At 31.7% G+C, this 19686-nt stretch overlaps 2 protein-coding genes across 2 annotated transcripts in view; one reads left to right on the top strand and one right to left on the bottom strand.

The window, feature by feature from the left end:
- The first annotated feature begins 977 nt into the window (after positions 1-977).
- On the top strand, positions 978-6061 carry LOC131952647 (calcineurin subunit B type 1). The gene is made up of 6 exons (XM_059315407.1): positions 978-1084; positions 3542-3581; positions 3797-3973; positions 4289-4348; positions 4716-4900; positions 5649-6061. The coding sequence occupies exons 1-6, from the start codon at positions 1082-1084 to the stop codon at positions 5694-5696; spliced, it is 513 nt and encodes a 170-aa protein (XP_059171390.1). The 5' UTR covers positions 978-1081; the 3' UTR covers positions 5697-6061.
- Positions 6062-10471: 4410 nt separating this feature from the next.
- The window catches only part of LOC131952646 (inositol-trisphosphate 3-kinase B), a 74675-nt gene continuing 65460 nt past the window's right edge, over positions 10472-19686 (bottom strand). The window contains exons 2-8 of the mRNA XM_059315406.1: positions 17851-17953; positions 16994-17134; positions 16236-16363; positions 15194-15343; positions 14612-14713; positions 14292-14363; positions 10472-14156 (exon numbers count right to left, since the gene is read on the bottom strand). Of these exons, the coding sequence (XP_059171389.1) occupies positions 13935-14156; positions 14292-14363; positions 14612-14713; positions 15194-15343; positions 16236-16363; positions 16994-17134; positions 17851-17953 (918 nt within the window). The 3' untranslated portion in view covers positions 10472-13934. The remainder of the gene's footprint in view (positions 14157-14291; positions 14364-14611; positions 14714-15193; positions 15344-16235; positions 16364-16993; positions 17135-17850; positions 17954-19686) is intronic.

The following is a 19686-nucleotide window of genomic DNA, read 5'->3' as shown; positions in this document are numbered from 1 at the left end:
CCGACCCCTGTACTATACTATACCAAGGGTCGGCAACCTGCGGCTCGCGAGCCGCATGCGGCTCTTTTGATATCAAGATGCGGCTCTTCAGCTCCTTGAACAAATACTAATAATCTTAATAAAAAATAAAATATTTGAAATGAAAAAAATGTTAGTGGCTCTTTAAAACCAGGGAAATTTTGAAAATTGTAACTTTTGGCTCTTCCGCTTCAAAAGGTTGCCGACCCCTGGCTTATACGCATGCATGTACGCGTATGTGGCATATATTTAAATTGTAGGCCGACACACACACACACACACACACACACACACACACACACACACACACACACACACACACACACATATATATATATATATATATATATATATATATATATATATATATATATATATATATATATATATATATATATATATATATATGCTTTATTTCTTAGGGGGTGGGGTGTGACACCACGAGGTGCTGTACCGGGTGACACCCAGTGGCGTAGGCAGGGGGGGTAGGGGGGTCATAACCCCCCCATAGACCCCTCGGTATATATATATATATAAAAGTATGAGGGGGGTGCAAATCAAAACTTTGAGGGGGGGGGGGGGTGCAAATCGAAAGTTTGAGGGGGGGGGGGGGTGCAAATCGAAAGTTTGAGGGGGGTGCAAATCGAAAGTTTGTCCCCGGGTAAAAATTGGAGCCCCCCTTGAGACAATCCTGGCTACGCCACTGGTGACACCCGACCTAGCGACGCCACTGCACACAGCAGGCCCTATATGCCATGGTCTCCAATAGGCCTACATAATGTATAGTACGCAAGGTAAATGGGAATAAGTACGCATGACCTTTTAGTTTGTAGCTTAGATCATGATTCGTAATCAGGGTCATTGTTGAACTGACCCTGGAGAGAAAAAAAACATGCTTACAATACATTACTGACAAAAATAAATTATACAGTAGGCCTACTCCTGCATTTCGTTTCGGAATTTAGTTTCTGGTGAAATGAAAAGACCCGTATGACATAGCAAAAGGAAGTCGACTGGCGATAGTGGGGGAATATTGTCAACAGCAGGATAGACTGAATCAAAAATGGTTCGACCTGTTTATTTTATTATCTGTACCTTATGTGTTATGATTATAAATTTAACTTCATGTCGTTGAGTTTAACATTTTGATATATCTAATACCATTTAGCTAAACAGTAGGAATGATTAAATACAAAACTTGAGTTAGACGATCATCTCACTCCTGTCTAGCTTGTCTCTCACTGTCTACCACTCCACCACTACCAAACTGTAACTCAGCAACTCGCTCACTCTCTGCCTCTGGACATAACCCTTGTAAGGAATCTAATAGATTAACAGTTCGATCTGTAGATATAGACTTGTAACCGTTCACTGTTGACTGGCTTGGGCAATTAACTACTTCTTACACTTACTTTTAAGTTTTTAACAATTTTTAGTTTTAGCAGTCCCCTTTGTGTTCATCCAGTAGGTAATTCTGTTTCTAAGTTAATTTAATTATTAATACTTCATTCATTCTATTGTTTTGTTGGCTCTCTTCTCTATTTGGCCTAGATGTACATATTGATCAAATAAAATAAAATAAATTTATCTTAGATCTAGGCCTAATCTACATATTTTTTTAGTTTACTAGTTACAGTACTGTTATTGAGTTAGTGTTACACATTTTTACACTCCATATAATTTTATAAAATATAAAAAAACACCACAACTTACTACTGCAGACTAGCTAGGCCAACTAGGCATATTAAAAATATAGATATTCTGATATAACTGATTATCTGTTAGTACGTTAGATTAGATTATCATTATGTCATTAGATAATCATAATGAGCTCTAGCATTGAGTAATAGCAGCCTGCCTACAATTTAATTGAATTTATTAACTTCCATAATTAATAATATACAAACATTGGAGTTGTAGGGCCTAACTGTATTTCAATGCTTACAACTGACACTAATATTATATACGAGAAAAATGGCCCGTTGAGGAAGGGTACAACGGGCGCTAGGCTGATAGTGCTGTCTCTTTTCTCTAAACTAAAACCAACACCCCCCCCCCCCACACACACCACCCCCACACCCCCCCACCCCCCCCACACACACCCCCCACACACACCGCCCCCCCACCCCTGCACCCCCCCCCCCCAAAAAAAAACATGTCTACCGTCCCATTCAACGAAATATAATTATATACTTTTTCCAGTGTCCGCCCCCTCCCAGAAAATTCTACCCCCGCCCCCGAAAATTTCAAGTACCCCCACCCCTCTCCGGGGAGGAAAAAGTCTGAAAAAAACACTGAAACCAACCCACCCCCCCCCCACACACCCCCCCCCCCCACCCCTCCACCCCCCTCCCACCCCTCCACACCCCCCCCCCCCCCCCCAAAAAAAAAAACATGTCTACCGTCCCATTGCAAGAAAACCACTTTTTAGATTAGACACATTAATTAGGCGGTAATTTTATTATAGAGTATCAATAAAGAAATTTCTTTTGAGTTAGGGAGGGGGGGTGGGCTCAGACGTTCTTACACGGGGGTGGGGCTTCGCCCCTACCCAAAGAATTCTATGAAAGAAACTCTTCACGCAAACTACTTAGATTAGATAAAATTTGCTTTTTTCAATGTTTACGCGATAATCAATAACGTCATATGACTGTGTGCACTCTCTGGTTGGAGATTATGTTCTACTCTACGCTAAATGTGTCGACGTCATATTTCGTTTTTCGAATTACTGTGCATGTTTTTAAATTGCTTGTGTTTTCTCTAGAGCGTTCTTGTCAGACAGAGCGTTCTTGTCAGACAGAGCGTTCTTGTCAGATAGACAGACAGCGAAACTATTATTATAGATACTAAGCATCTAGGGGGCCTATCTAAATTATTCAAAACATTGTACTTTGCTGCTGATTAGGGCTAGGCTAACAAAAATTAAAAATGAAATGTGTTCTTTGTATCTGTCACATTATGTTCTTATTGATTAATTCAAGATTAACTTTAACATTTACTTTTTGCTTTATCATATATGGAGTATAGGGGGATATATTGTAATGTTCATACACAATTATAATTGATTTTGACTGATCATGACATTTTACACCTTCCCCAGTTGGAAAACCCATTTATGCAGTCTTTTCTGTATGTCTGTGTGGACACAATAACTTGACTACCTTCTTAATTTAGTGGACACAATTTCTAATATCAGTATTAAATCCTGTGCACAGGTTTCTTTGAACTTTTGAGCAATTTCAAACATCTGATAGATCTAGACTTGTATATTCATTCACTGTTGACTGGCTTGGGCAATTGTGTTAACTATTTTTCTAAGAACGTTTTACCTCTGTTTTTTTCAAAAAAAAAAAACAAGCAGTTTTTCACACTTACTTAGGTCTGATTCTACTGAAGTACTATCCAAACTCCTACTATCATATAAGAATATACGAGGAAGTTTTGAGGAGCTACCCCCCTTCCCCCCAATGCTTTTAAAATTATTAGAGTAAAATTTTCAATATCCCTTTTTGTTCATTTTTAGGGGAATGAAAACAGCCTTCCTATGGAGTTATGTTCTACTTGTAAGTACATACTAATACTATATTGTTATTCTAAATCATAATTTCTGATATAAAATTAGAAGGTTATCTACTTAATAAACATTAAAATAATAAAAACCTTGTTTGAAAGCATTACATCATTATAACAATACTCAGTATAGAAACAAATTTAAAAGAGGTATGCATTTTTACACAGAATTTGTTCACTAAATGCGTGTAAACATTGTTTTTTCAAGTTGACATGGATGAAATCAAGAGGTTAGGAAAGCGATTCAGGAAGTTAGATTTAGACAACTCTGGAGCTCTTAGCATTGATGAATTCATGTCATTACCAGAACTACACCAGAATCCCCTTGTTCAACGAGTTATAGATATATTTGACACTGATGGAAATGGTGAAGTTGATTTTAAAGGTAATTGCCTGTTTAGAGGTTGCCGTATTGTGTAAATATTTTATTTTAGTGATGTTTACACTGTAAATTAATGTTAATATAATTTGAGCTTCACACACAAAGAAAATTGTTTTGTCAAAAATTGGTTCATTGTGTAATGTGATGTTATTAAAATGAGCATCAACTTTTCATTGTTTAATATTAAGTTATAAAATGTCATTGTTTTTAATATAAAGACCTTTTGTATCATTGTGAACATATTTTTCTTTAATAATTTCAATTTTATATTTTGCAGCATTCTTTTTATTTAATTTTCATTCTCTCTCCCCTTTTCAGAATTTATTGAAGGCATTTCACAGTTTAGTGTAAAAGGTGATAAGGAGTCAAAGTTGCGGTGTAAGTATTATTTTGTAGCTTATGTAGTAAAATATAAAATAAGGTGGATTTCAGGGCTTGACAATGCATAAGGTAGATTTTTTTTTCTACAAGATAAGTAAATAAATGCTTTGTGTCAGAAAAATGTCCTCAAGACTAAACGTTCCCAAATTCACATTAGGTTTACATCAAGTTTTTGTCAGCTCTGGAACATTAGCTACTAGAATGATTTGACATTAGGATTTCCTTTTCAATAAAATAGTAATTATCTTTATTTTATTTTGTAATTGGTAAATCAAATTTTTCTAGCCTCAGTTTTTTTTATAGAAAGCACTCAGTTATTTAATATATATTTCCAATAATAATGTATCCTATTTCTGTGTGACAGTTGCTTTTAAAATCTATGATATGGACAAAGATGGTTATATTTCCAATGGAGAACTTTTTCAAGTTTTGAAAATGATGGTAGGAAATAACCTTAGAGATACACAACTACAGCAGATAGTAGATAAAACTATCATTCATGCAGATACTGATGGGGACGGCAAGATCTCATTTGAAGAATTTTGTGATGTGAGTTAATTTCTTTTAACATTTTTAAAGTTATTTATCTATACGTTGATGCTATACCAGTCACAGTTAAAAATGTTTGCTTTTCTTTATGCCAAGAGAAAGATACCTGTTTGAATAGATTCTTTAAACACACCTTTGCTTCAGCATCTTTTCAACTCCTTTAACAAAGATTGAAAGCAACTTAATCAGTAAAAAGTGCTTTGTCGTTATAAGGAAACTGTCATACAATGAAGGCAGTATTAAAATAGAAAATTATGTTATGTTCATCTGATACCTATTTAACCTGATAAATTTGAATTGAAGTGAGATTTTTTTATTCGTCATTTAAATTGGTGGACTATTGGCCACTAAATTCACTGAGTACTGTATCCATAATTGCTAAAAGAAATGCTCTTTAACTGTTGTCTAATATTAAAGGTTAGCACCTAGAAAAGAAAAAAAACTTTAAGTTTCAAAAATATTATTTCTGGATTCCATAGATTTGTTTAAAATTTCTTTACTGGTAAGACTTCCAGTTTCCACATAGCATAACAAAAAATATGCTAAACATTTAAAGCAGTAATAGTCATATAGTTAAATAAAAGTAAGTGAAGTTGAAGGAGTGCTTGTTTAAAATGGCATTGATTCATTAATACATTTGATGTTTTATTTAAATGTCTGGTTTTGTGTGTGCGTGTATGTATATATATATTTATTTTTATATATAAGATGTTTAAAAAATAATTTTGTTCCTTTTCTTCTCACTTAGGTCGTAGGAAATATGGATGTTCACAAGAAAATGGTTGTTGATGTCTAAGGTCATGTCCAGTCTCATTAACTTTCATATGTTTAAAAGCAAAAGTTCCATCTGAGCTCTTTTCTTTTGCCAAATAATCAGCGTGCATGTGTACATAAGAAACCCATCATTTAAGGACAATGTATCCATATGCAGTTCTCTAAATTTTAACAGCCAGTCCATCTGTCATAGTTAAGCAAATCTAACTCTGTTTTCTTTATTTCATATATTTAAAAAAAAAATATATTTTTGCAACAACTACAGATATGCAAAAGAATGCTTTGTAGGCCTAAACATGTTAAGAAAGTATGGTTATAAAATATTACTTTACTTTCTATTTGAAGAAGTTACCACCAGAAAATAATTGATAACTTTAAGAAAAGAGGCTAAAAAATTATGTTTAAAAGTTGAAAGTTTATTTATTTTTTTAACAAACATAGCTACATTTTTTCTGTCTGTACGATTTTAACTATACTTAAATTTTTTTGTCCACTTTCTAAAAGTTAAACATTTTAAAATATTTTGTATGTTTTTTAAAAGGTGCCAATCATTTACACAATGACATTTCTGTATCAGTCCTCTGAAATTAAAACCAAAATATTTGGTTTTTCTCAGTTAGTCTTTTATATTTGTTTTACTATCTTACACTGCAAGAGTTTGTTTGATTTTCTAAAGCTAAGAATACATCTATCATTAAATTAGTCATTAAGTTTTAAATGGCAAAGATGTCTTTTTTAGAAAAACCAGTAGGCCTATATGCTAGTTTTAAAAAAAAATCTTCTTGCTGATAAAGATAAAATCTTTTTGAGTCAAAGGAACTCTGAAGGGATATTTGCTTTTCATTTATGGTCATTTTTCAATAATTAACTTTTGTCTAAATGTGGGTTATTTTTATACTTTAAATGTTTTATAAAACAATAAAATTTCTCTATTATGTCACGCTAGACAATTCTTATGCTAGTATACTGGCTATAGTCTAGCTTTTACTCCAGTCATACAAAGTCAGATTCAGTAATCACGCTATTTTAATCTTTCTTGATCTTTAGGTTTCCTGTCCACCTATATATCAATAATATAGCAGCGATATCCTATTTTCTGTGAATTATTATTTTGATTTAATTTTTACTTTATTGATGTTGTCTATTTTTTACACTTTTTCCCACTTCCCATTTTTAAATATGGAGCATAATGTTTCCCTTTCTGTCATATCAAATTTTAAACAAAGGATGTATCTTCTTCTTGCCATGACACTGTTACACTAATACATTTCTTTATTGGTTTTATTTTTCCATCTTAGTAAAATATTATTGCATAATTATTATTTTTAAAGAAGTCTGTTACAACTAGAATAGAATTAACAGCTCATAGTTTTTCTAATTTATTGATGGAGAGATTTCATTGTTTAAAAACAAACTCAACCAGTGTAATTTATAAATTAATTAACAGAGCCGTTAGTTGGGGTTGAAACAGTACCTTCTATGATTACATCTTTTATTTATGTGGTATATTTATTGTTGAGATTTATAGACTCATAAATTATAAACTCGTGTCTGGATTTAGTAACTAAAAACTAAATAGAGAATTGAAAAACTCTAATTGGTATACTAACATATCTAAAATTATGTTCACATTAAGTGTAGTCCACAGTGCTGTGGTGAATCTTACTTTGTATATGAAATTACCTGTACATTTGTTGCAAATATTTAAAAACATGAAGTAATGCAGTAATCAGCAGTTTTCAGCAATATGAAAAATTAACAAGTTTTTTTTAAATGTACTACAGTGCCATTTTATTTTGATTTACAACACTTAATTTTTAATTTATTTGATCTGTTAAAACTTTTTAAAAGAAAATTGTATAACATTATAATAATGAATGAAAACAAAATTTGAATTTACTTCAAATTATTTTCAGATAAAATAGCATACTAGTTTAAAAAACAAAATTATTATTGTGTGATACCTGTTATTGTTACAGATATTTTCTAGATAAATTAGAGATTACTTATCCCTTATCTTTTACTAAATTCAGTATTGATGCAATTTAAAATGCTCATATTTTTATAATCTAAATATTTCTCTTTCTTGATAGGAGCTAACTGTCTACTTTCCATCACTGTTATTTCTCATTCAATAACTAAAAAGAGACTGAAGTCTTTCACAGTTCTATCCACTTTATTTCATTTAAAAAATCCTTCTGTAGTAGTTGCTTGGCAATCAGTCTTTTATTTTTGTTGTTGTTTTTGCATGTGTTTATTTTCTTATCAAAAACCAACTTGTACCATGTGTGTAAAGTTAAGTATCCACCCGAGATGTTTCCTTTATAACTGGAAAAAGACACAAAGCTACCTGTACATAGTGATATACCACAGGTTGTACAAACATGAGACTTGCAGTTTTTAGGCAAAAGAAATCTATTAAAGGCTCATAGCATTGAAAGAAGTTGTATTTGTATAAAGCTAACATTTGTTAATATTTCAGCATACTACTAAAGTCTAGTAAAACATTTGTAAATGTCACAGTGTAGGAATGTAGGTCTTTGCTTACTCATTTCATACTTTTGTTTGAAATTAACCAGGGATGCTCCCTATACTCACCCCCTTTATCTCTTTTCATCATATTATTAATCTCCCTAAATTGTATTTATGTGTTGTTTTGTTTTTATAAAAAAAAAGTAATCTTTTACAAGTGTTAAGATAATAAAATATATGGCCATAATAGGATAACTAAATTTTAACATAATATTTAAGGCAAGTAAATTGAAAATGCACTACAGATGTGTATACATGAAGAAAAAAGATTTTGAGTTGTCATGAGTCGGTGTTAAAAAACTAAAATTTTTATTCTTATACTTAATTCTATATTTAACTTTCAATATATATATATATATATATATATATATATATATATATATATATATATATATATATAGAACTATTGATACTTTTAAAAATTAAATTGATATCATTGCTTTTATATGTTGTGCTTCCAAAATAATACCTTTCACCATACTATTTAGAAATAAATAAAAAAAAAATTGAACCTTAGAAATTTGAGATCTAGATCTTAATGAAGTATTGGTTTGGTAGCACAACATGTGTAACTACCTTGCTTGTCAGATGTCTTTATTTTACTGTGTAGGCATACATTTTTAAACAATTATTGGCCATCTTTTTTTTTTAAAAGAATGTTGGGGCCTGCTGACTTTGCCATTTGATCCCATGATGTCATTTTTGCAGTTTTGTTTACCTTTGTTTATTCCAGCACCAAAGAGAAATTACTTACAGGAACTTGTCAATTAAAAAAAAAATCTGTAGAATTTTCTTGGCAGTCCCTTCTGAAGTCTTTATTTCTAGTTAAAAGAACAATATTTTAAAAGAAATTTTGTGTAAAAAAAAAAGAATTGATTGACAACATTCCCGAGCTTTGATATCAAGTTCTATTTAAAATTGCATTAACTGTACCTGCACTTGATTGTTCCAGTTGGATCACTGCTTGAGTTTTAATGTCCAGCCTAGTAATTCTCTTCTTTCATTGTTTTCATGTTGATAAGAATCTTTGAGTTTCCTTACAAATAACAATGGCTCAACACTTGTCATCCAGCAGTTTTTTGTCTTTGTGAATGAATGATGTGTCAACATGAGAGCAGCTCAAGCAGGGACTGCCGCTTAGCAAACTTGTTTTTCTTAGTTACCAACACACCTGGTCTTCTGATTTAAACAAAATAAATAATGTTCATCATTGCTTTTCATGTTTTCCTCAAGGCTTGTCTAACTTGGCTTAAAATTTGTATTCTTAAAATAGATTGATCCTGTTTTTCATACTAATACTAACAACCATGAAAACTTGAGTGTTTAGTGATTCAGAAATACTAAAATAAGTACAACATATCTTATTTTAAGCTTAACTAAAGTTGTTTCTTACTTTCTCATTGCATTTATTGATGTTTTGTTTTCCTGTAAATGGACATTCTTTTTATAGAGCCTTGTTAATCTGTGTCAACTCAAATGTTTTTTTTTTTAGCCCAAATTTCTCATTGGCCTAACAGTTGTCTGCTTTAGTGTAGAGTGACCAGGCAGTTGTCTAGCCTGGTGTAAGAGCCACTGGCTTAAGGTTGTTAGCGGTGAACAGATTAACTAGGCTTTGTCAAGTAGGTAGGATCTTCTCCATCTGTTGTCCTTTGGTGCTGAGCATCTAGATAACCCTAACAGTCAGGCTTCTGCTGATTTCACCAAGAATGTCTTATTCTAATTTGTACAAATGTCCTGGTTGGATCAGGATCATCTTCTACTATGTTTAGTTCAGCGGAGACATTCACTTTGTAAATAAGGCTGGTAGTCATATTATAATGTGGCTTTCTTTGCTAATCCTGTTATAAGGAACATAGCATGTACCACAGTTGCCATTTTGTTTTACTTATAGGTAAGAGTCATTTGTACTTTTTTATATGGTATAATTAGCAGGGAAAGATTCCTTGCAAGTAGAGCTTTAAATTTCTATCATTTTATTACTGTGCTTTAAAATAGTCTTGACTGTTCCGATAGTTTTTTCTAGTTGTATAAAAAAAATGAATGGTGTTTAATCATTGAAAACTACCCCCTAATTGTTAAAACTTTGATCTGAATAGTTATATACAATTTTGTTACAAGCTGTTTTATTACATTTTAATTTGTTGAATTTTTTAGAAGAGGTGTTACTTACGCGCAAACTTGGTTGAAGGAAATATTTTTTAATTCTTGGATGATTGCATTGAGGAGCCATTCATAAATGATTTCATACAAGTTTAGGTTTTTTACTTTATTTCTCCATTAATGAGTTGTCTGGTTTATATACCTCCACCCTATACTAAATGATATCAAATACTACCGGCACATTTATGTTGTTTTAACAGTAAAATTGCCAGAGAGAACATAAAATTTTGCTAGTTGAATTAGGTTAGTACACACAAGACATTTTGATGCTGTCACTTTTCCTTAGCACACCCTTCCCATTTTACACATTTCCATACTAGTGCTGACCCCTTAACATCCCTTTCTATTTGTGTGAGGTCATTAATGAATGACTCCTAAGAATGTTTGGGGTCAGACTTACAGCCCCTAGTCAGTTCATTTATTTGAAAATCATTTTCTAGTTTAAAATTTATTTCATTTCAATGTATTCAGGGTCTAGTTGTTTTTTTTACTTTTTAAAAGGAGTAACTATTGTGTTGAGTTGTCAATGTGGCTGTATTTACTGAGTATGCTGAATGATTCAACACCAAAACTTTGTTTGCATTCCCAAAACCATTCTCTATTATTAACGATGGCAGAGTTCATGTCAGTTTAGCGTTTACTTTCTAAAACTGTGATACATCTAGAGGTATAAAAAATATTTTTTTTTTGCTAAGGAATTAGATATTTATTATTTGTTTAATTAAAGAACAAATTTGTTTTCTTTAAAAATTTTATAGTTGAATTTGTGTTCTTGATTTGTTTTTTCTTTTGAGCAGCAACCAACAGTGTACTGTTTTTCATTGACTTAAGTAGCTTTTGCAACAAATGTGCTTTTTTTTTAAAGTGATAATTTTTTATGCTGTTAAAATTTTACTGACAGTAGTTCGGCTAGGAATTATACTGAATTTTATCTTATTTATTAGACAATATAAATTAAAATGAAAGGACAACACCAAAACAGATGTATAGATTCTTATGTGAGGTTTAGATGTGAGATATTTAATGTAATATGGTTTGGTCCCCCCTCCCTTCCCTCTCCTGTTTCTGTCAGTTTTTCTCCACAACTCCCCTCCTCTCCATACGTGTGCACTAATGCATGTTTTTCTTTGGTCTTCACTGAATATACAACTTTTGGTGTGAATGTATTTTTGTCTTCATCTCTTTCTCTTGTTGTGATGTCGTCATGGTTGCTATTTTTGCATATGATCAGATTTTCATTATTTTTATCTACACTATTTGACTGTTGTTCAAATTTTTCCTTATTCAAAATAAAATACAAAATATTTTAATGTGGTCTTTGTTGTTTTTTAATTGTCATTTTATTTCTAATATTACAGAATATAGTTTAAAAAAAATAGTTTCTTCAGTAATCTTATCCACAGCCATGCACTTTTCACAGATACGCTTTTCAATTTAAAGAAATTGGTTACAACAAGATTATATTTTTCAATTGTTTATTTCAATTGCACATCTTTAAAATGTGATACTTTTGATATATTAAGAAGTTGTTAGAAAACTTTGATTTCAAAAAGACAACTGGTACACTAAGGTTTAGAAAAATGTGTCAAAATTTAAAGTATTTAAATAATCTTAAAAGAATATTACTTTACTATTAAGACTGGTTAGCAAATACTAAATATTTTTCTGCATTTTAAATTTTAAAATACAAAAAAAATTCACAAAGCATCAGATATTTTTGTTTACAAATTTAAAAAGAAAATACTGATGTTTTTCAAACATTTACAAGCCCAGACTTAAAGCAATTGTTTTAAACAAGAACACAAGAAATCTCAGAAAATAATTATTTTCTCAGCTCATACATGTAGAGAAGACACTTGATAGAAAATATATAAATTATATATGCATATATTTATATAATAATAGCCTTTCTAAAAAATATAGTTATACAGCCATTTGCTTTGTACAATATTTACTTTTAAACATTTTTAATATTCTTGGACACATATCAGTGAGATTTAAACTCATTTTAAAACGGGCAAATTTTATTTCTCTACTAAGTTTAGAAAAATCGTAAACAGCTATAGAAAGTGACAGCTAATCATGTGCCACCAAAAGTTAAACATGAGGTGGCACACATCAGATCACAGTAAAAAAAATGAGCTATACTTTACACAACTTTACATATGTACAGAACCAAATACTCATTTTTATACGTATTATACATGCATGTTATACATATAAATACATATTTCACAACATATGAAATGTATGAACTTTAAATGGGAAATTTGGTGATTGTTATGAAAGAGAAAAAGAAGTTCCTAAAAAGCTTTTAAAAATTAATTTGTAAGTGTTTGTAAAAGAACATAATGGCATTGGCCCAGATGGCTGAAAGGATCACAATCATTAGACAAATGCAGAGAACTTGAAAATAGTTTTTTTATTATATGACTACATTTCTATTTACATATAGACCAACCAGACATTTCATTTTTGAAAGATTAACTTTTACTGGCTATTGTTAAATCAAGCTAATCATATGAAGCCAACACTTCATATGCCTTTTTGGTAATCCTATAAATTATATTCAGCATGATCTTGTTAAGCCTAGTTTGTAGCCATTTTTGTGTGGATGAGAAAATCTAGCCAATGACTACAAAAACAAGTTTTTATAATACTACTGCACATTTATGACCCCTGTGAAAGTTTTCTGGGCCAATGCCACTACTTGGAAAGTAATAATTCCAGGAAATTTTCTTTTATAATAAGAAAATGAGATCTAAATATTTGTTAAAAATGTAATGTAACAAATTAACATTTCTTTTGGTCACAAAAAACCCAAGGTAAACAATTTATTTATTGTATTTATTTTTTTGAGATTGTAATACTGTTTTAACTAGTATTTTTTAGAAAGAACCTAAAAGATTTCACCGTTGCACAAATAAGCAACTACAGTAAACATAATACTTCTCACAACCTGAGCACAACTTAAGATTTGAGCCTTGAATTCTTACTAAAACTTCATCATAGCCATAACAATATTATATTGAACTTATTTATTAACTTAAACAATAGTATGGTCAACTCCTACAAAGCCTTAAATACATTATGTGAATTTTATTAATAGAATAAATAATTCATATTAAACAATTCATGGATTTAAAAATTATATAATCAAAAGAGATCATAAATATTTAATAAACAGGATGTGTAAAGAATTTTTTTTGGATTACTTTAGAACAAATTTCTTGTTAAATTTATTTTGCTGACTGAAAAGGAAAATTGGAGTACATTACTTCCCTTATATTAATGAATTTTGACATAAATAATGCCTAAATTCAATTATTTTTGTAACCAAATTGATGAATTATACAAATACAAGGTTATATTACAGGCTTTTCTTTATAGCAAACTATTTTAACTATTACAGAAATTTTGAAACATTTTAAATCCAATGATACAATAATCTGACACACCATATGCAAGCATCAACCCCAAATTACATTTATACATTGCCTGTTTACAGGCATACTTAAAAATAAAACATCCAGCCTGCAAATATCATTCTCAATAAACTAACACACAATTATACAGCACTTGATTTAAGGCCCTTGTGGACTTCATCAAAAATAGAAACCAGGTTATCAAGTCCGAACAGGTAGCCGTCCTCGTGGTTCCCTTCCACCCAGTTGTCTCTGTGATTGATCTTCACACCTTCAGGCAAGGGTTCTGTTTTACCAAAGTCAATCATCCAAACACCAACATTATCATCCATATCATGAACAAATAACAAGGAGCTGCCTATGACCTGTAAAGTTCAAGTTTTTAATTCCACTTAAAAAAAATTATAAATAACATGCATGTATGGAATGATTTTTTTAAATGTAAAAAGTAAGAATAAAAAATATTTTAATTAAAAGTGCTTTTTAAAAAGGAAGTTTACCTCATGTGAAGAGAAAAATTCAGATGTTTCTTGAGTATGCATAACATATTTTAACCTTTGTAAGTATTTTTCCTGCAAAAATACCATACAAAACAATGATATACACATACATTATAATAACACGACATTAGAAATGTGCATAAACACTTTTTTAATAACTTCAAAACTCTAGAAAACAAATATTAACAACCAAGTATATTTAAGACACTATAAGCAATGTAGGTCATCCAAAGACAATTTCATAATAAGAACTTCTTTTGCTTTCTGATAAATTAAGTGGTAACTAAATTTACTAAAGGAGGAAATTTTCTGATACTTACCACAATAGTTTCATTATCTCCAACAAAGGATTTAATTATATCAACAATGTTTTCTCTTGTTTTGGTTTTTTTAAAATCTTTACTGGAATTCCCATCACTTTTCTGAAAAAATATTTTAATTTGCGTAAACAATGAAGTTTTTGCCAAAATAAAATAAATGACTAAATGCCAAAATAAAATAAATGAATAAAACAACTATTTAACAGTTAATTTGAAATTTACTATAGGTTTTTACAAATAAAGACCTGTGGCAAAACAAAAACCAATATGGGGATAGGTTGGGCATAACCTGAGAGGGGAAAAGGATAATATAGCAAGGAAAGCTTTAGACTGAATCCCCAGAGGAGGAGGAAAATGGGCCGCCCAAGGAAATTCCATAGAAGAACAGTAAAAGAAGAGGCAATAGCTACCGGCTTATGTGGACCCATGCAAAGAGATCTGCTCAGAACCGAGTCTGGCAGAAAGGTGTGACTGCAGCCCAGGGGCCACAAAGGGGTTAGAACAAAGAACAGAAATAGATTTTACTGAATTATAAGACACTATCCCATGAGATTTAAGAGTTGAAAGTTGAGAGTTCTGTACCTTGATGCCCTCTACACGAAAACCAAGCTCAACAGAAGAACTCATTTCATCTCTCCACTGCATGTAGCGGGGCTTGGTCACAGCTTTTTGTTCATGTTCCTCTGTGGTGGGGGCTGTTGTGTCAATCTCAATCATCTTTTGGTACATGTCCTGTACAAGTAAGAACAGTATTAGTGGCTTACCCCATTTTTAGAACACACATGAAGTACACAAAGCACATTGAGAACACTATTGAGGATGCTGGTTTGGTTGAGATCCAAAAAGGTATAGTGTAAGTTCATTACAGAAATGCAGCACTATATACATTTGGTTGTAAAAAAGTAATTATAATAAGAGGAAAAATTTAAAATTTATGTCATGAGCTTATTGCAAAATATTTCAAATAAATAGCTCTGTGTGAAGTATTTGGCTGCGTATTTTTAACTGCCCTTGTGGCTTAAACCTGATACACTCTCCCTTTTTAAAATGTACCTGAGATCACAACCAGGTATTTAAAAAGAGTCCAGGTGAGTGTAGACACAAAGGAAACCCAGAAGACAGCAGACCAGATGATTCCCTGTAAGCCTATTGTGCTGGGATGTCAAGCCTAAATAACTGGCATTCCTACACCATCAATGTATAGACAAAGGAATAGCTAACATTCCAGGGAATCAAACCACAGACAATGGGATAGCTACATGGCTTGTTGTTATGAAGCATTTGTGGTCTTAGACTTGAAATACTAATCATTGTCATAGTAGTGTCTGTAAAACTAGTTTCGGCCATACTTTTGTCTGTCACAATAGTGACTGCCTTACTAGTTTGTCTGTTATAATGGTAACTGTCATTCTTGTTTTGGCCATATCATTATCTGTCTGTCAAATCAGTGTCTGTCTATCATACTAGTGTCTGCTGTACTAGTGTCTGCCATTTCTCAATGACACACGTGAACAACCATAGTTCAAAGGTCAGCTGAATATTATATTACTCTGATGTATAATTGTAGTTTACCAGAGAAATTACCTGTAATAAGAGGGATGCTAAGTGAAGAGAAAGAGCTTACCTTTCTCAAAGATGGAGACTTTCTGGCTTTTTGTAGCTCATCTTCCAAATATGTCCGGACCCCCATTTTAACATCCATGACACAGGGGTGGTTGAATGAACACAACAAGTCTTGCAGCTGAATGTATGCTAGTTCAGTGGTTAAGGGATCATTCATTTTATGTTTCAGACTGCTCGGATTTATTAAGAAGTAAGAGGGAAACGGCCAGTTCAAAAATAGAGAAGCTTTCAGATCTCTGACAGGAAATTTAGTAAAAAAATTAACCCTAATGGTCAGTTTAAAATTAGGTCAGTTAATCAGGTGAATACACCTTACCGCAGCACATTGATAAACCGAGCTATTTGGGGCAGATTAATTTTTAAATAACCCACTTTGGGTGATAATAAAATAATAACTGTACAACAAACAAAACAATTTTTAAAATGTATCTTAAGTATAGATTAAAGGCTCTTCCCTTATAAATAGATAAGATATGCTTAGTTTAAGGTGGTTCAAATAACAAAAAGTGGGAAAGGTCCTTACATCAACTATTAGAACTCGAAATAATAATAATAAAAGACATAATAAAAGATATTAATTAGGTATAAGTTTTAAATAACTGACAGTTAAAAAATCTTTTGATCTATCAATTTGAAAGCATTGAATAAGCGTTTTTTACTTTTTAAATTAAAAGATTAAGGTAGCTCTAAATACCAAGCAAAATGGTGAAAATATATGTACACAAAAACAAGCTTATTTTGTTTTGTTAAAAAGGATACTTTCTCCATTTTTCTCTTCTGGGCCTCTGTACTCTGGTACACAATCTCTGAGTGTGTCTAGCATCAGTTTCTGAAAGCAGACTTGTTCCCTGGGGTCTAACTTCTTCAACACTGAACCTGCCTCCCCAGCATGGAAGTTTCCTGAACAATGAAACACTTTCTTAAACAAACGTGTACAGCATTTCTGAGAGATACAACAATTCTATGCTTTGATAAACATAAGTACGTGTAAGCCCTATTCTAGGGTTTAATTAAAATTTGTATTCTATGCTTTAAGACAATAGTTATCAAAACATGGCACAGATCTAAACAATGGTTCTGCTTGGTTAGCTGTGCTGGAAGATATGAATCTCCATAGATATTAACCCCCTCACTACCATAAAACCCATTCCCTCAATATAATTCCAAGTTTCTCACATGGTAAGGCTCATCTCATTACTCCCATACTACAATATTTACATGCATGGTACACTTAAGAAGATTAGAAGAATTTTTACTAGAGTTAAACTTCTAGAAAAAGGCTTAGAACTGCTGTTTAATGTTCAAAAATTGAAGAAGCAGTTCACTTTCATAAACATTCGAGTTTGTAGGAGGTCCCTGATTCCACCCAGCTCTGATGGGTACCTGACTCATGTTAGGAAAGGGGCCATAGAAAGTACTGACAACACTATCCCTTCATATATCGAGGTCACTGAAACAACGAACTCTAGCTGCCACTTGGACTGTAAGGTTTGAAAGGGTACTTAACTTTTACTTTTTTCACCTTTATACAACTTTCAATATTTGATCAAAGTTGATATCCTATGAAAGACTTAAACCTGAGTTCTAGACTTAGTTCATACAACAACCTAACATACCTTGATGCCCAGCTAACTGGATCCATGGGTACCTGTGTTTTTTGAAAACTTGAATGAATGGAGACCACAGGATGAAACTACGAATTTTACGCCATGAGCTTTGCTGTAAAGAAAGAGAAAAATTTAGCATTAGCTAAGCAGTAAGAAATATAAGCATGCTGATGCATAAAGGCAGGGCCTTGAAAAAAAAAAGACTAGTATATAAATAGAGATGAAGATAAGTTGGCTGATACTGATAGCAGTGTGGGATGTTTATGGCTGTGTGATTATGAAATTGATAAGTTTTGTTAATATGGGATTTATTTTTAGTTTTGTTTCTTTAAATTTATTTATATACAGTATAATTAATTATTTATTTTATGTATTTGTATTTTACATAACATATGTTTGTATATAGTCTGTATATATAAATGTGTAGGCATTTTATATATCTATATATATGCCTATTATATATTAATGTTATCAACTGAACAAACTTGAAATACATTAACATAATTGGTGAAGAAAGAAAAGCCTTTGACAAATCAATGGTGACAGGTAAAAGCTTTTTCACCTTGATTTAAGCTGGTGGATTAGCAAAGCTTAAGAGTAATTGTTTGGGGCTGTCAAAGGTTTGTTAGCAGCTCTGCTGGCTATAATCTCAGCACACAGAGACTTAAAAAATGTTCTTTGAGGGCTTTTAAAACCAACATCACAGGCTGTCCTTAAACTGTGACAGTGAGGAGACTTAGGCGTACAGACATGAAGTGAAGAAAAGCAGGGCATGCAACAAATCTAGGATTTTAGAGTTCAAAACTAAATAGGCTGTAGTGACTAGGCAGTCTATATATATATATATATATATATATATATATATATATATATATATATATATATATATATATATATATATATATATATATATATATATACACAATATATATATGTGTGTGTGTATACAAATCTTAGGTATATTAAAATTGCTGATAATGATTAATGAAAGGGCCAGGTAACTGTAACATGTTGAAAACTAACTACAGTGTTTAAGTGTGATGAACATTATACACAGGTTTCATACAAATAACACAGGTTTTCTAGAAACCACACAGACCTCATACATACAGGTAACACAGACCACATAAAACTATACTCTCATACAGATGAGATGTTTTTATACATATCACAGAGGCTTTATACAGCCAGGTCACACAGGCCTTATACAAATCGTGCAGGTTTCACAGAGGCCTAGCGACATATGCCCCCCCCCCCCCTAGCTACGCCTCTGAGGTTTCATAAAGATCAAAATTAGATCATTCCAGATCTTTCAAACAAAGAATAGTTCATTATAAAATAAAACCCTATTAAAATGAAGCAGAGAGAGATAGAGAGAGATAGTTATAAGTAAAACTTAATTTAATTGTCTCTAAAAAGAAAGTTTCTAATGATTGATTAGGATATAGATAGATCTAGGCCTATGTATGACTATATGGCATAAATACGATAAATATATTAGGCCTAATAATAAATAATTAAAATAAAATGTGTTGACACCAAATTATGGTCTTTTGTGTCAGATTGTTTACAGTTTACACACCTTTGAATAAGTTAAATTTCTTTCTGAGCTTTTCCGTATCCTAGGTAACCGAGCCATCAGTTTCCTTACGTTTAAGCACTCGGAACAATTGAATCCACTCATAATTTCCATGAAATATGCACTCTCCTGCTCAAGGTTATACATTTACTATTATAACAAGGGTAGTTAATCCTTGCCTTCAGGTCGGAAAAAGAGTATTCAACAGCAGCGTTCGATCGATTGTTTTATCGGCTAATCGTTTTTTTACTTGAAGTTTCAAGTAT

The sequence above is a fragment of the Physella acuta genome, unplaced genomic scaffold (assembly GCF_028476545.2).
Source record: "Physella acuta isolate Inbredline_101_S28 unplaced genomic scaffold, ASM2847654v3 ptg000883l, whole genome shotgun sequence".
Lineage (NCBI taxonomy): Eukaryota > Metazoa > Mollusca > Gastropoda > Physidae > Physella > Physella acuta.
Note: the sequence above shows the minus strand (reverse complement) of the source record. Positions and strands in the feature narration are given on the sequence as shown.

Coding starts and splice junctions, on each gene's coding strand:
- LOC131952647 (XM_059315407.1), top strand. Junction 3,582..3,796: donor TATGGAGTTATGTTCTACTT/GTAAGTACATAC, acceptor TGTTTTTTCAAG/TTGACATGGATGAAATCAAG. Junction 3,974..4,288: donor TGGTGAAGTTGATTTTAAAG/GTAATTGCCTGT, acceptor TCCCCTTTTCAG/AATTTATTGAAGGCATTTCA.